Here is a 15,779-nt window from a genome sequence, read left to right on the forward strand (position 1 = left end):
GGCCTAACTTTTAAATCAAGCTCATTATATATATAATACATGTATTTTTTCAAAATATCAGGGGGACCATTGCACCCCAATGTCAAATTGTAGTTCCGTCCCTGTATATATGTATATATATACACAAAATTTAAATATTGTGCTTTCGATTCCCTAATTAAATTCAACTTAGAATTGCACAAAAAAAAAATCAGCTTAACTTGCTAAGCCATGCGGTGTTAGTGTGGATGGTGGCACATGTTGGATAGTTTTTACCCATTAAAATGATAAGTTAGATTGACATATTACGTATAGGTTGAATCTTTTGAACCAACCAAGAATCGACCAAATATATATATTTTTGGTATTTGTTATTATTTTTCTTTTCTTTTTTATTTGAAAAAAAAAAAACGAAAAATCTATTTGAAACATGCCCATCCAAAAGATCCATTAAAAAGTTCTGGTCTATGGTCTAGCTAGATAATATCCAACCTAAGCAAATGTATTCTGTTGATCTACCCAGTTCATTGGGTTGAAACCAACTATATTGTCAATTGACATGCTAGTTGTAGATTGGTGGTTTGATAATAGTTTGGAAATTTTCTCACCCGTTAAAATAGCTATTTGGTTGAGAATTTAACCTTAATTTACCCAATCCAACTAGTGCACATTTTTCTTTTTCTTTTTCGTGAAAAATTGAGATTTCACTGAACAGGTCTATCTTTTCTCAAGCTATCACTCAAAAAATACAGGTTCTTCTTCAATCCATACAAGATCATGACTTATATTCATTGCACATTAATTCAACTATGTAATTGTTTTAACTAATGAATTAAATGATTGAATTTAATTATCTTTAAAAAAGAAAACATTAATTATTTTATATATTTATTAAGGGTCATGTTAAGTGTTAACTGGTGTACTTGGATAATTGTTAATAAAAAATTTTAAGAAAGTTTTGATATTATTTTAATAGGAAATATAAAAAACTTTCAAAACAATCAATTGTTTTTTACTTTTTCCATAAAAAATTTCTAAAATGTATCATAAACCAATACTAGGCCATTTGTTAACTTTTTCAAATAATGCTACTGCCATAAATTGTTAATATGACTAGTTTTTTATTAGTTTTCATCAACGGTTTGTAAATTTTTTTTATAAAATATTTATATTTCTAGTATTATTCTTTCCCATTTATTAATAAAAACATGTTATATAAAACTAGGAAACCCAAGGTTAAGGGATCGTTTGGTACGTGTGTTTAAAAAAAAATTGTTAGTTTTTTTTGGAAATATGTATAGGCGAAAAAGTGTATGAAAATACGCATAATATTGTTTAAAAACTGAAAACATGTATTTAAATACATGAACCAATACATGGACCAAACGGGCCATAAATGATTAGAACAAAATTTGAAGACCTGGTCTAGCCCAAGACGGTTCGGGCTCTCCTCTTAAGATAGTATTTGAAAATGGGCTGGACGTTCTGTTTGACTAGTTCTAGGCTTCTAGCCCAAAATGAAGTTCTTTACAATCATCATCTGGGTAATAGGAAAATCTCATACCTTTGAGAAGATGAGACAGTTCTGGAGTTTGCTTTGAGCTTTGAAGTTTGATGGCAGAGGCAGAGGCAGAGAAGAAGTGGGGAGAGAAAGTGTCAGACAAAGTGTTGTCTGTATACAAGTCTCTCCCAAAGAAAGGAAAGCCTCAGGGACGCGAAGTCACTGTCTTGGCTGCTTTCCTCCTTTCCTCTCCTTCTCAAGGTCTCCCTTTTGCTTTCTCACAATTGACAAACCAAAACAGAGTTTTTCCATTTTTGTCAAAGTGTTTGAATTTCTTATGTTATGTGGTGATTTGATTTTCAGATGAGTTGGAAGTTGTGGCATTGGGAACTGGGACCAAGTGTATTGGCCGCTCTCTCTTGAGCCCTCGTGGTGACATTCTCAATGACTCCCACGCTGAAATTATTGCACGCAGAGCTTTGCTCAGGTACACTATCTCTCTTTTACTACTTACACTTTGTTTTTGTTTGATTGCTGTTTCATTAGTTTTGTTGTTCATACCATGTTCATTGTACTATGTTGTGCTGTTTGTGTTTTTTACTATTTACGGAAGAAACTAAAGCTAAAGCTTTGTTTTTGTTCTTACCAAGTGCCGCTTCCTTTTACATTTGAGAATAAATTAATATATTGCATAATTGAAGATTGTTAGTTATTGTGTAATGGACTTCAACTTTTGGGCTCTCTGCTTTGGAACTTTTACAGTTTTAGATGATACTATGGGAACAAAGGGTTTGTTTTGTTTTAACCAATTATCATACCTTACATTTGACAATAAATTAATATTGCATAATTGAAGATTGTTATAATTTTTACTCTTTGGTAACCTGTGGAACCTTTCTAAAGAAGAGCCCTTTTGGAGTTTGGACTCTCATCTATCCTGTAAAACCTATGGGCAACTGACCCCACCTGCTAGAATCAGTTGCTCCTGACGGGCTCAGTAGTTTATGCTCATGCTCAGGAACCGATTGAAGATTGTTATACAACTTTGCCTGTTTTGTATATACTTTATTGTGTAATGGACTTCTGTTCTTGTGGGCTCTCTGCTGTGATTTTTTACAATTTAGAGGCGTGTAAGATGTAAAGCTGAAATTTCTTTTTAGTTTTTAAGGTACTTGTATTGGGGTTTTAAGGATTTCTTTTTCTTATGTCTATGGCACCAGGTTTTTCTATGCACAGATTCTATGTCTTACTCAATTTTATAATAAGCAAAAGCATATTGATGGAAGCACAATATTGCAAGGTGGTGATATAGACAGCTTGCCCTTTCAATTAGACACAGATATTCTTGGCCAAGGAAAATACAAAATGAAACCGGGCTGGCAATTACACCTCTACATATCACAACTACCATGTAATTCTTAGTGATGTTTTATTTATTTTGTTTTTAATTCTGACATATAGAAAAATTCTTTCTTTTTGGTTAATGCATTAACTAAAACTTTACCAAACTCTTCAGACACGCTTCGTTTCTGGTTATACTATTTTTCTCTTGTTTCCTGCAGGTGGGGCTGCATCACTTGATTGTCCATTGTCTCCTCTTAAAACTAACCTGCCAAGGGAAAGGGGTTCACAATCATGTTTGGGTGATCTTGACAATTCCACAAGTGAACCCTTGGAGGGTTCGGTAAAGAATAATGGTGAGATTAGTATTTTAGTTATCCTCTCCTTTCTTCCTCTTTCTCATTGAACTCTTCTTAACTCACTTGGATGTTACCTATTGTTTGGGTTATTCATGTTACCTCACTTCTAGTCTTAGCGAATTCTTGGCTATTGCTTCTTTCACATTGTATCTATTTTATTGTGGATAAATGTGTGGCTGTTATGTAGTAATCATTGTGATTCAAATCAAACTTAAGATTGCCATTTTCATCCTGAATTACTACTTTTATATTACTTTAGTGAAGTAGAAGAGTATGGGTGGTAAGTCCCAGGTATGCTGTAAAGTGGTAATATTATATTGTTTTTTTCTTTTATGATGAAAAACTAATGTATCTATTTACCAAAAGAGAAAGAAAAAAAGAAAATAAAGAACCAGGATATCACTAGAGAGGGCACTGTCAAACTTTGAGCAACATTATGAATTGAAAGTTCCTTCATTCTACCTCTACCTTGTGACATTTAGAGGGCTGATCATTTGGTTATTAGTTTCTCAAGTTACATGGTTTCCTTGTTCATCTTCTTGTGTTGCTTTCGATATTTTCATAACAGAATTCTGTTTTATGACATACTTGTAGCATTTGCGTCTTTCTATGAGAAGAATTATTACTAACTATTTTATCTGAATGTAGAGTATAAGTGGATTCATTTTCAGGTGATGCTCCAAAACGTTTTTGCTCGGTTCAAAGAAAGCCTGGCCGTGGTGATACAACATTGTCAGTTAGTTGCTCTGACAAGATAGCTCGTTGGAATGTTGTGGGACTTCAAGGTTTGTCCTTTAATAACTAACTGTGATCTCATGTTCAAGCATAGATAATTATTAGCTTTCTGTTTTGCTTAAAGATAGGCGTGACCCCCTATTAATGAAAAGATGAGTGAAAGTCACTTGAAATGGACTTTGGTCATGTGCATAGGAGAGTGGTTTATGCACTACTGAGTAAGAGTGAGTTAATTCAAGTTGAGGGAATGAAAAAAGATAGTGGAAAACCTAAATTTTTTTTTAATAGAAGTATAAAAAAGACATGTCAATTAAAGAGGTAACGAAGAGTATGACTTTGAATATAATAGAATCAAGGAAAAAGAATACATGTTGCTGCCCTGATTAGTTGGTTGAGCATCCATAACCGATTCCAAAATTTTGGGACTAAGGCTTTGATGTTCTTTAAATTTAAAAATAGTATCTTGATACCATTTAATATCATTAATAGTTACTAAAATCTAAATTGTACGATTGTGTGTGTGAGCACCAGTGTAAAACGTGTTAATTTTAGAATTGTATAAGACATGCATATATCCTCGACTAATCTGTCGAGGATTGATAGCCAACATTAAAAATTTGGGACCAAGGCTTTGTTGTTGTAGTTGTTGCTGTCTTAGATGAGCATACATGTTTGTAGGATTGTATCACTTGTTTTTCTCTTTTCTTGTTATAGACACTTTGGCAAGTGTTTAAGGTTTTACTTACTATAATTTTATAAATTGTTGGGCACTATTGTTATGGGAATAAAATAAAAAGGTCATTCATTCTCATATTTCAGGGGCTCTGCTTTCCTACTTTCTTCAACCTGTTTACCTTTCTTCTGTTACTGTTGGGGGATCCCCTAACAGTCCTGAAAAGTTTCTCTTAGAGGATTGCTTGAAAAGAGCTATATATGATCGAGTCCAACCATTTTCAAGTGAGCTAATGAGTCCCTTTCAGGTGAACCAGGTCTGTAAAGTGAGTTTTATCTCTGTAAAATGGAAAATAACCAGGCTTATGACAACATTACTCTAACTACACTGGCAGCCACAATTTTGGGCAGCCCCAATACCACCAAAGGAGTTTCAGCATTCTGAAACAGCTTTGAGCACATTAACATGCGGGTACCTCAATTAAATTTGACCAGTTGTAGTTGTTCACGTTTTCCTATAATTGATTGGTTGCTAAACGTTTCTGTGTGCTTTAATTGTTAGGTATTCGATTTGTTGGAATAAAGCTGGTTTGCATGAAGTCATTCTTGGAACCACTGGAAGAAAGCAAGGCACCTCTGCCAAAGGAGCACTCTCTCCTTCTACTGAGTCCTCTCTGTGCAAGTAAGTTGATAAGATGCTTGAACAAAAATTCACCTGTAGAAATAGCGTAATCACAATCATCACTATTATTGCACAGAAGGCGATTATTGGAGATTTTCTTGTCACTAGGACATGAATGCCAAACCAAAGATCCAGCCAATGAGATTTCTTATCGAGCACTCAAGGTAATATTTTTAATTTTCTGGATGCTGATCTGCAGACTGTTGTTGATTGACTATTATGTTATCCAGATGATGAGGTAATTTCAGGAAGATTTAACTGAAACAGAACGAAATAGTTGATTAGTTTAATAACTACATTGGTATCAATGAAAGTAAATGCTTTTTAATCCTGAAAGAGTAGGTCATGTGAGAGGAGGCCCGGCTACCTCGAATTAGCCAGAAATCCTGTCTTAGTTTTTTATGTACTAGGATCAATATGGGGGGATTCCGAAGTTTCTTTATTGAATCTAAGTTATTTCAGTTGGTGGTGGAGGAAGGAGGGAATTTTTTTTCCCTTAAGATCTTTGAACGGGGAAAATTCTACATGCAATCGGTGTTTATGGGCAAGAGTGCAGCTCTTTGGTTAGTGCGGAATCTGGAACACTTTGTGATTGGGGTTAGTCCTAAGCAATTTTTCACGCTCAGGGAAGGTGCTACGGCGTACACCTTGCAAAGGGGGTCCAATTCTTTTGGGCAGTACGCATCGATGGATCGAGCTTAAGGTTGGTGGGCGGCGGCGAACTATCATTATTCCTGCCGGTAAATTACAACACGGATGGAGAATTTTTGGGGTTGAATTACGAAGGATGTTGGAACTCGCTCAATATGCGCCGGGTGGTGGATTGCGCTTGTACCGTATAGGTCTAAACGGATCCCCAAACATCATCCTCCTGGAGTCCTATGTGGAAGCCGGCCAAAGCTCCAAGTGCGAGCAAGGTTGAAGCATGTTCAGCAGCCCTTCAACAAAGATAAGGTTAAGGCTGATTTTGTGAAGAATATTGCGGAGTTTCCAAGTGAAAAGTCTCATACACAGGTTGTAGCTTTTGAAACGCGGTAGTTCTCATCAGCGGCGTGGGTGGTGGGGAGGGTGGAGCAGGTGATATTAATGGCAAGAATAAAATTGAAGAGAAAATCTTGGAAGGAAATAATTGTAATATTCCTTTGCAACTCAATTTGAATTCAAAAATGGTTGAGTTTGGAAAGTGGCGTAATAATAGGAAGGGACGTTGGCTGGGGAGAGGGCTGACTGTGAGTGTGAATGAATTTGGAAAGAGGCGGGTATTATGGGATGCTGTTAAGGGAGGTCAACAAGCTGGCAAATGGGTTCCACGAAATATTGATTCTACTAAGGCAGTGGGTCTGGGTCCATCCAAGCTGAAGGCCCAAGCCTCGTTGGGTAATGAAGAACCCATGTTGGGCCTGGGATTGCTAAGCCCAACTAATTTTGAGGCTGGAGAAAGTTCACTTAGTGGACCTACGACTCTGGAGTCTTTTTTCCAGAAAGGGGTCACGTTGCCAAGTTCAGGTGGAATTAAACTTGTTGCCACGAAGGAGTTTCGGCGCTCAATGGTTAGACCCACCACATCGGAGCAACCAGCAATGCCGTCGAAGGTATCGGTGACCTCACCCATCACATCGGAGCACCCTGTGACATCGCCGAGGATATCGATGGTCACACCCATCACCTCGGAGCAACCTTCGACATCGCCGACAGCTCCGATGGACTTCGCAGTGACGGAGGCTGAACTTGAGGGTGGTCAGCTCAGCTCGGTTCGTCTAGTCCAGCCACCCACTGAGCTGACAGGACCGGCGGTGGTGGCCCAAGTCTCCCGAAACGGTGTTTCGATCGGTGCTCCGTTTGGGTCGAGGTTGGGGCCGGTGGTGTCATCGGACACATTATTGGACCAGGTAATGACTCTTGATGACCCGATAGTGTCGGAGTTGGTGCCTTTGTCTTCTTCAGTGGCATCGGAGGATGGGGTTGAGGACTTTGTGGGTTTGGAAGGATTGGTTAATTCGACTCGAGGAGTTCATCTCCCCGGCCCAAATATAAGTGGAATTGGTCCTGAGATTTGGATAAGACTTGGAGTAACTCCAAAGGCGGATTTTACAAATGCGTGATGGCCGGCAATTAGTGCTCCTATTGTCACCGTATCGTTCTCCGTATTGTTTGTCGGTACGCAGTATAGAGGGTGAGTGTGTACCGAGCGTGTTTCTTGTACTAATGAAGCGGCGGCAGGGTTAATTGCGATGAGAGTGAGGGCTAGTAAACTCCTTGTCCGTGGTTCCCCGGGTTAGTAAGTGAGCCTCGTGGGAGTCCGATGAAAGGTTGAGGTCTTCCGAGGGAGGTGATGAGCCATTAGTTGTGGTACCTTTGGCTGCGAAGGTCCGTTGGAGTTGGAGTCTAGTCCTATGAAGGAGATTGGGTGTAAGGAGAATGCGAGATAATTGTCAACTTTCACAATGGGTAACCAATAGGATAAGGGCTTTCAAGAAACTGTGGGCACTTCACTTGGAAGGTTTTGAGGAGCGAGATTACGGGAGTTATTAGCCATAGAGGCCGAAAGAAAGATAGACAGAAACTTGTGGTGGGTGATCAGACGAAGTTGGTTAAGTCCGGACACAAAGGTCAGCGGGAGCTGAAAAATTTGCTGTCATCTTTGAATGTTGAGTATGATACAAATAAAGCAAGGAGTGCAAGTTTTGAGCGGGCGGTTGTGTCTTATGAATGAATGTGAAGATTATTTCTTGGAACGTTAGAGGGTTGAATGAGCAGGATAAAAGGTTCAGGGTTAGAAACTTGATTAGGAAATGGGGGCCAGATGTGGTTTGTCTTCAAGAAACCAAAATGGGACTAATTAATAGAGCAATGATTCGTAGCTTGTGGGGTGGCCAACATGTTGATTGGTCTTACATAGGCTCTTGTGGTGCTTCTGGTGGGGTATTAGTGATGTGGGACACTCGGGTAGTGAATAAATTGGAGGAGGCAGTGGGGAGATTTTCGGTTTCCTGTAAGTTTACAAGTGTGTCAGATCAGTTTGTATGGGCGTTTACGGGTGTTTATGGTCCTAACTTACACCGAGATAGGAGATTATTATGGGAGGAACTTTGTGGCTTGAATAGCTGGTGGAGTGTCCCATGGTGTGTGGGTGGTGACTTTAATGTGGTTAGGTTCCCTTCTGAACGATTGGGGTCTACTTCTTTCACTACTGCTATGAGGGAGTTCTCCAATTTTATCTCAGAACAGGGTCTCATTGATCTGCCATTGCAAGGAGGTACTTTCACTTGGTCTAATTCTAGAGAAGTTGTTTCGAAGGCTAGGTTGGACAGATTTTTGTTTTCTGCAGATTGGGAGGATAAGTTCCCAACAATTTCTCAAAGACGGCTATCTAAATTGTGCTCAAATCATTTTCCAATTGTCCTTGAGGGTGGATTTTTTCAGAGAGGGAGTATGCCATTTAGATTTGAGAATATGTGGCTAAAGGATGAAGGTTTTGTGGATAAGGTTCAGTCATGGTGGGATTCCTACTAGGTTCATGGTGCACCGAGTTTTATTCTAGCCAATAAATTAAAGCTCCTTAAAAATGATATGAAAAGATGGAATGTGGAGGTGTTTGGTCATGTTGATGTCCGGATTAGAAAATTGTGGAAGGACCTTAGTGTTCTAGAGAATAGGGAGGAGAGTCAGGGTTTATCAGCAGAGGAAAGGGCGGAAATGGGAAGAATTCGTGATGAGTTAGAGAAAGCTATCCTGTTGGAAGAGATTTGTTGGAGGCAGAAATCCAGAGTTCTTTGTGTTAGGGAAGGAGACAGGAATACTAAGTTTTTTCATTGTATAGCTAATTCTCACAGGAGGGTTAATTCTATTGATAGGCTTATGGTGGATGGGGTGTTGTCTTCGGACCCGGCTGCGATAGCAAACTGTATCTCTCAATTTTATAGGCAGCTTTATTTTGAGGAGGTGGCTCACAGACCTGTCTTAGATGATGTGGATTTTTCTAGCATCTCGGTGGAAGATGCAAGTTGGTTGGATAGGCCTTTTGAGGAAGAAGAGGTGTTTCAGGTGATCCATGACTTTAATGGTGATAAGGCACCTGGCCCGGATGGCTTTTCCATGGCATTCTTCCAGTCTTGTTGGGGTGTTTTGAAAAATGAAATTATGGCTGTATTCCACAACTTCCATACTCAGGCGGTGTTTGAGAAGAGTCTCAATGCTTCATTCCTAGCCCTTATTCCTAAGAAAGTGGATGCTGTGGAGGTAAAGGATTATCGGCCTATTAGCTTAGTTGGTGGGATGTATAAGATTATTTCTAAGGTGTTGGCGAATCAGCTTCGTAGGGTGGCGCATGGACTTATTTCGGATTCACAAAATGCTTTTGTGAAAGGCAGACAGATTTTGGATTCCGTCTTGATTGCTTCTGAATGTATTGATAGTAGATTGAAGTCAGGAGTTCCGGGCGCGCTATGTAAGTTGGATGTGGAGAAGGCGTATGATCATGTGAGTTGGGATTTTTTAATGTATATGCTGCGGCGTTGTGGTTTCTCAGAAAAATGGAGAAAATGGATAAGGTATTGCATTTCAACTGTGAAGTTTTCCATTCTGATCAATGGTAGCCCTTCTGATTTCTTTGGAAGTTCTAGGGGGCTTCGGCAAGGGGATCCTTTATCTCCATTGTTGTTTGATATTGTGATGGAGGCATTGAGTCGTATGTTGGATGTGGCTGTATCCACTGGGCAATTCTCAGGCTTTTTTGTGGGCAGTATGTCTGGTCCTTCAGTAATGGTATCTCACCTTTTATTTGCAGATGACACGTTGATTTTTTGTGATGCTGAACCTTCTCAGATTGCTAATCTGAGGGCGATTCTTGCTAGATTTGAGGAGGTGTCAGGGCTTCGTATTAATTTAAGGAAATCTGAGTTGGTACCTGTTGGAGGGGTACCCAATTTGGAGGCTTTGGTGGGTTTGTTGGGGTGTGGACAGTCTTCTCTGCCCTTGAAATATTTGGGCCTCCCTTTAGGTGCAAAATTTAAGGACTTATCTGTTTGGAACCCTATTCTTGAGAGAATGGAGAGGAGATTAGCAGGTTGGAAGAGAATGTATTTATCTAAAGGGGGTAAGGTGACACTCATTAAAAGCTCACTATCGTCCTTACCTACATACTTCCTTTCCCTTCTTCCTTTACCGGGTAAGGTGGCTAAGCGTATGGAGAAGCTACAGAGAGATTTTTTGTGGGATGAGATTGGTGGTGAACCTAAATTTCATTTAGTTAATTGGGCCAAGGTTTGTAGGCCTTTGCAGGATGGGGGGTTGGGTATAAGACAGTTGAGTAATTTTAATTCTGCCTTATTAGGTAAATGGTTGTGGAGGTATGGTACCGAGACTGATGCTTTATGGAGGAGGGTTATAGAGGCAAAATATGGGAACATGTGGGGTGGTTGGTGTACGAAGAAGGTGACAAGTCCTTATGGGGTCAGCTTGTGGAGATATATTAGAAGTGGTTGGTTGAACTTCTCTAAACTTCTTGTTTATGATGTGGGGGATGGTACTAGAGTAAAATTTTGGAAGCATGTGTGGTGTGGGGATTGTACTCTCCAAGAGGCCTTTCCGGAGCTTTATTGTCTTAGTAGGTCTAAGGACTCCTCAGTGGCTGAAGTTATGGGTTGGTCTGCTGGGAGGTTTCACTGGAATGTGCAATTTCATCGTCCACCACAAGATTGGGAAGAGGAAGCCTTTGACCGGTTTATGGGGCTAGTCTATTCCTCGTCAGTGAGAGGGTTTGGTCCAGATAAGGTTTGTTGGAAGTCTGCAAGGAATACAAGATTTGAGGTTAGAAGTTATTACAGTTCCTTCTACCCTCATAATCTTGTTTCCTTTCCATGAAAAATGATATGGCAATCGAAGGCGCCTCCAAGGGTAGCCTTCTTTTCTTGGTCTGCTTCCTTAGGTAAGATCTTAACTACAAACAACCTTCGTAAAAGACGAGTGATAGTTCTTGACTGGTGTGTTATGTGTAAGAGGTGTGGGGAGTCGGTGGATCATCTTCTACTTCATTGCACCATAGCTTGGGAGTTGTGGTCTTTGGTTTTCTGTTTGTTTGGTATTCAGTGGGTTATGCCTCGTACTGTTATTGATGTGTTTGAGGCTTGGCAAGGAAAGTTTGCGCGACATCGTCACATTAATGTTTGGAGATTAGTACCTCACTGCTTGATTTGGTGCATTTGGCGAGAGAGGAATGCTAGAAGTTTTGAGGGCTGTGAACGATCTTTGCTGGAGATTAAGTCTTTTTTCTTACACACTCTCTTTGAATGGAGTGTGGTTTTTTCTCATTTTTCTTGTTCTTCCTTTTCTATTTTTCTTGACCGTTGTTCTTTTGTTTCTTGATTTTTGCACTCATAGTACATCCCCAATGTACTTGTCTTGGCATTTTCTTTATTATTATTAATAATATTCTTACGTTATTTATCAAAAAAAAGGTAATTTCAGGATTTTTTAACAAAAAGAAAATGTTGTCTTCAGTTATTTTGGCAAACCAGGCTCAATACAATTTGAGAGATTTTCTTATATTTAAATATCAAATAAATAATATCTATAGACCTTTTTATATTTTTATTGTTAAATTTAAAATCCAATCTTCTCATGAAACACAAAATTACTAATTAGGTTTTTGTATGCAAATTTGCTAACATCTCTATATTTTGTATCAATATCTTTTCATTTATCTGGACTGTAAATATTTATAGGAATATAGTTAGTTGAAGCATTTAGGCTGCATCAATGGGGATACGTGTAAAAAGGAGTCGATTTTAAAATTTCACCTGAATTTATTTCAATAAATTTTCTCATTATTTTATCCTGTATCCTACATATTTTATCCTCAAGATGTTAAAGAGGTATCTTTTGTTAAGAACGCTAGGGATACAATATTCATAATTTGGTTGCCTAATTACAAAAACATGTTTATTCTGTGAAGAAACTTTTGTTAATAAAAATATAGTTATGTAATGTGCATGTGTGAATGAGAGACAAAAGCAGCAAGCATATCAGTTATGTAATTTTTTGGCAAGTGAAGGTTCCATAAGCTGGCATCCTAAAGTTGTGAGATGTAAATTCAAGTAAATGTACTTGGTGTGTTAACGTTCTTCCCTTACTGTTTTACTTGATCGTTGTCATTTTGGTTCTTGATTTGTGTCCCCATAGTACATTCCTAATGTTCTCGGGTTGACTGTTTTCTTTTATTTAATAAAATTTTACGTTACCTATCAAAAAATAAAAATAAAAATAAAAATAAATGTACTTGGTGATTTAGACCCACAAAAAATAAACAAATGTATTGGTGGCTTAGCATTTTTGTTGATTTGCTGTACTTGAAGATATGAAAAATGGATTTCAGCTAGCTGGTGTCAACTGGTGTATATCACCTGTCATCTTTTAACTGGTCTGACATAATAATCCCTTTCCAGGAGAGGGCTCAGGAATACAACTTGACTTCAAAATTTTTTAAAGGAAGACCGCCTTTTAGCAATTGGCTATTAAAACCAGACTATGAAGCCTTCTCCATTTTCAGATAGTAAGGTGAGATATGTGCTACTTAGTCTGCAATTCTGTTAGCACATTAGTGAGAGATGATAAATTGTTCTAAATTAATTTGCTGGTGATATGATAAATAGTTCTAGATGAATTGGCGAGTGCATAACCCTGTCTTCAATGTGAAATGGAAGTTTGCAGTCACATTTTTTCTTTAAGGCCATTCAGAGTATGAAAGCTGATAGACAAAAATTTGAGGAACCTAAGGTCACTGCTTGCAATGTTACAACTGCTCTTCCAGTTTGTTTGTGAGTATAAATGGTGCGGATGTTCATTTGTTGTTGCTAAGCTGTGTCATCGACCCAGGTCATAGATGAGTCTATGGCATCGGTGAATGGTTCCAATGGGGCCTAGTTTTGAGTAATAACATTTAATAGATTCAAATTATCAGAGATTAGTTTGATTATAGAAAAACATTTGACTGACTTTTGGACAAATGTTTATCAGTTTATAGGTCGTGGGAAAAAGGTTAAAATATTATGCTGGACTTGGAGATAACAAGCATTATTCTGCTTGACGCCTTTTTCTAGTCTTCACTTTGTACTTGTTCCTAGTGCACCAAATTGTAACCGTGTTAACTTTTTGACTTTCAGCTAATGACATTGGTATATAGACTAAGGAGTAAGGACTAGGTGTAGAGAGATGAACACCAATCATAATATTCATTTGTTCATACTGCTGCAATAATCGAATGCATTATTAGTAATAATCTGGTGATGCTAGCAAGTTCTGCACGTGAATAGCTTGAGTGAAAAATACACCATATTTTTTAGTTTATTTATTACCGAGTGTGACTAACTTTCTAGTTTGGGTCGTCTCTGACAGCTTGGTTTGGGGGCCCAAGGAAGCAAGAATTCTCATAAGCTGTTTGCGTTTATACATATGCCAGCCATGCCACTTGGTTCAATAATATTTCAATGGATTGTTTTATGGGTTACGTATTGTTTACCCTAAAAGTAGAAAGTCAAAAGCGTTTTTGGTTGGGGTATCTTGTTTTTAGGAAATGATCTTCCACATGGCAATTTTGTGGGGTATTGAGTATAAACTGATTTTGATTCGATAAAGAATTAAACTTAGGCATAGTCCCTCAGGTGCACTATATTAGGTTTTTCCTAATTAAATTTAAATTCTTAGTTGCATTGACCAATGAGATAAGAATAGTGTTATCTTTTCTAAGAACAATTAAATTCAAAACAACCAAGTGTTTGAATTTAATTAGAGAACCTAATGTACAGTACCTAAGGTTAGGGGTGACAAAATTGGACACGACCCGTGAACCCGACACGACACGAAATTAGCAGGTTATGGGTTGAGGCTTAATGAGTTCGTGTCATATTCGGGTTGACACGACGAATCCGTTTGATAAACGGGTTGGGTTAGGGTTTAACCTATGGAACCCGTTTGACCCGTCTGACCCGTTTAATTAAATGAAATTTTACCAATATACCATTCAAACTATAGGTATATAAACTTATTAGTTATTGTAGTTTATTTTCTTTGATGTATTGTGATTGGTTATTTATGATATTGAGATATGTTTTAGTTTTGAATGATTATTTGTGATATAATTACTCATTAGTTCTAAATTTTGTATTTAAAATATTTATTTGCTTGTTTTTCCATAAATTTTTTTCTTTATTTTGAAAAAATCAGATAAACAGGTAAACACGACTGACCCGTTTAATAAATGGGTTGTGTTAGGGTTGAGGAATCTTGACCCGTTTAATAAACATGTCGGGTTAGTGTTGACCCATATAGTCGAATTTGTATGAGTTGACACGACATGAATCCGATACGCGAACACGAATTACCACCCCTACCTAAGGTATTGTATTTAAGGTATTGTATCTAAATTATATTAAGGGCATGCAGCTGCTGGGGAGTTTACACAAAAATAGTTATGCTATAAGATGGTAGATAGCTAGTACATCCTTAATGTACTCGGGCTGACCTTATTTTTAATAATATTTTAATAATATTTTACGTTACCTATAAAAAAAAAAAAATGGTGGATGGTGATTTGTTTCTTCAAGTTAGCTTGCTAACCAGTGTCTTATCCATGTTGAGCTGAGTGGGAGTACTTGATGTGCAGTATAAAAATAATTCTACATTTCAAAAAGAGATACTTTTGGGGTGTTTTATTTAAATGCTCCAAATGAATTCCCTTCCTCCATAGGGTGAATGTGTATGTATATAAATATATATATATATATATTTATTTATTTATTTATTTATATAAATTATGACAAAGCAAGCATAGAGTCTGCACAATTTAATAACAATGTCAATGTATTTCAACAAGACACTAAATAAAATCATGTCTTATTTTATATAATTGGGTGATTTCACTTTAGTAAGGCCCACAACAAAATTGAGCCCTCATAATTTGGTGATCTCTAAATCTCAGGAATCCCTTTCACTTGGTCCATGCTCATTGTGAGCTCTGGTAAGTGCTGGAGAGATTCTGATCGAGGTCTTAATATTACATATAGGGATACTATTTAACTCAAAAAAGTTTAAACTTACAAATGAAAACCTCATTCATCATATCAAGGTTAACTATAAGTTTTTCAAATATCTTTCTTAGATCATTTTATGCCATGTGTTTATGAATAACCAAGCTCGTAATTGAGCTGGTTATTTTTAAACATTAATGGGATTGGATTGTCGCACTATGCTTTGTTTTAAAGGAAAAGATAAAATGCAGCTCAACCGAGTTATTTAGCCTGGGAGGTACAATACTGTCTGCAATTATATCCTAAGCTGCCAAATATACAAAGTAAACTATTCTCAAGGGAGAACAATTCAGTGTTGTACGGTAGGTAAAGCTCTAATTTACCATTTTTGAATTCGACCTAAAATCAACCTAATTTGGTAGAATTAGATGTGTTGTAGAGAAAGAACCTACAATGAATAGGTACTGTATGAAAACACTGTTCAAAGA

At 37.7% G+C, this 15,779-nt stretch overlaps 1 protein-coding gene across 5 annotated transcripts; it reads left to right on the forward strand.

Annotated features, from left to right (window-relative positions):
• Positions 1-1,539: 1,539 nt before the first annotated feature.
• Positions 1,540-13,544, forward strand: LOC142637999 (tRNA-specific adenosine deaminase TAD1). Of its 5 annotated transcripts, XR_012844951.1 has the most exons (12): positions 1,540-1,741; positions 1,844-1,967; positions 2,701-2,891; positions 3,043-3,177; positions 3,852-3,965; positions 4,735-4,904; positions 4,983-5,059; positions 5,150-5,269; positions 5,346-5,433; positions 12,712-12,823; positions 12,995-13,083; positions 13,283-13,544. XR_012844951.1 is itself a non-coding variant. In XM_075811986.1 (11 exons), the coding sequence occupies exons 1-10, from the start codon at positions 1,594-1,596 to the stop codon at positions 12,817-12,819; spliced, it is 1,275 nt and encodes a 424-aa protein (XP_075668101.1). In that variant the 5' UTR covers positions 1,540-1,593; the 3' UTR covers positions 12,820-12,823; positions 12,995-13,544. The 5 variants fall into 5 exon arrangements, 4 of the variants coding, with proteins under 4 accessions (XP_075668101.1, XP_075668102.1, XP_075668103.1 ...); XM_075811986.1 differs by having other exon boundaries at positions 12,995-13,544; XM_075811987.1 differs by having other exon boundaries at positions 1,557-1,741; positions 5,349-5,433; positions 12,995-13,544.
• Positions 13,545-15,779: the final 2,235 nt, after the last annotated feature.

This window comes from Castanea sativa, chromosome 6, assembly GCF_040712315.1.
Source record: "Castanea sativa cultivar Marrone di Chiusa Pesio chromosome 6, ASM4071231v1".
Lineage (NCBI taxonomy): Eukaryota > Viridiplantae > Streptophyta > Magnoliopsida > Fagales > Fagaceae > Castanea > Castanea sativa.

Excerpts from the sequence above, each read along its gene's own strand:
- LOC142637999 (XM_075811986.1), top strand. The coding sequence starts at position 1,594 with ATGGCAGAGGCAGAGGCAGAGAAGAAGTGGGGAGAGAAAGTGTCAGAC. Across the intron at positions 3,178-3,851 it reads GGGTTCGGTAAAGAATAATG|GTGATGCTCCAAAACGTTTT; the intron begins GTGAGATTAGTA and ends ATTCATTTTCAG. Across the intron at positions 4,905-4,982 it reads GTCCCTTTCAGGTGAACCAG|CCACAATTTTGGGCAGCCCC; the intron begins GTCTGTAAAGTG and ends CTACACTGGCAG.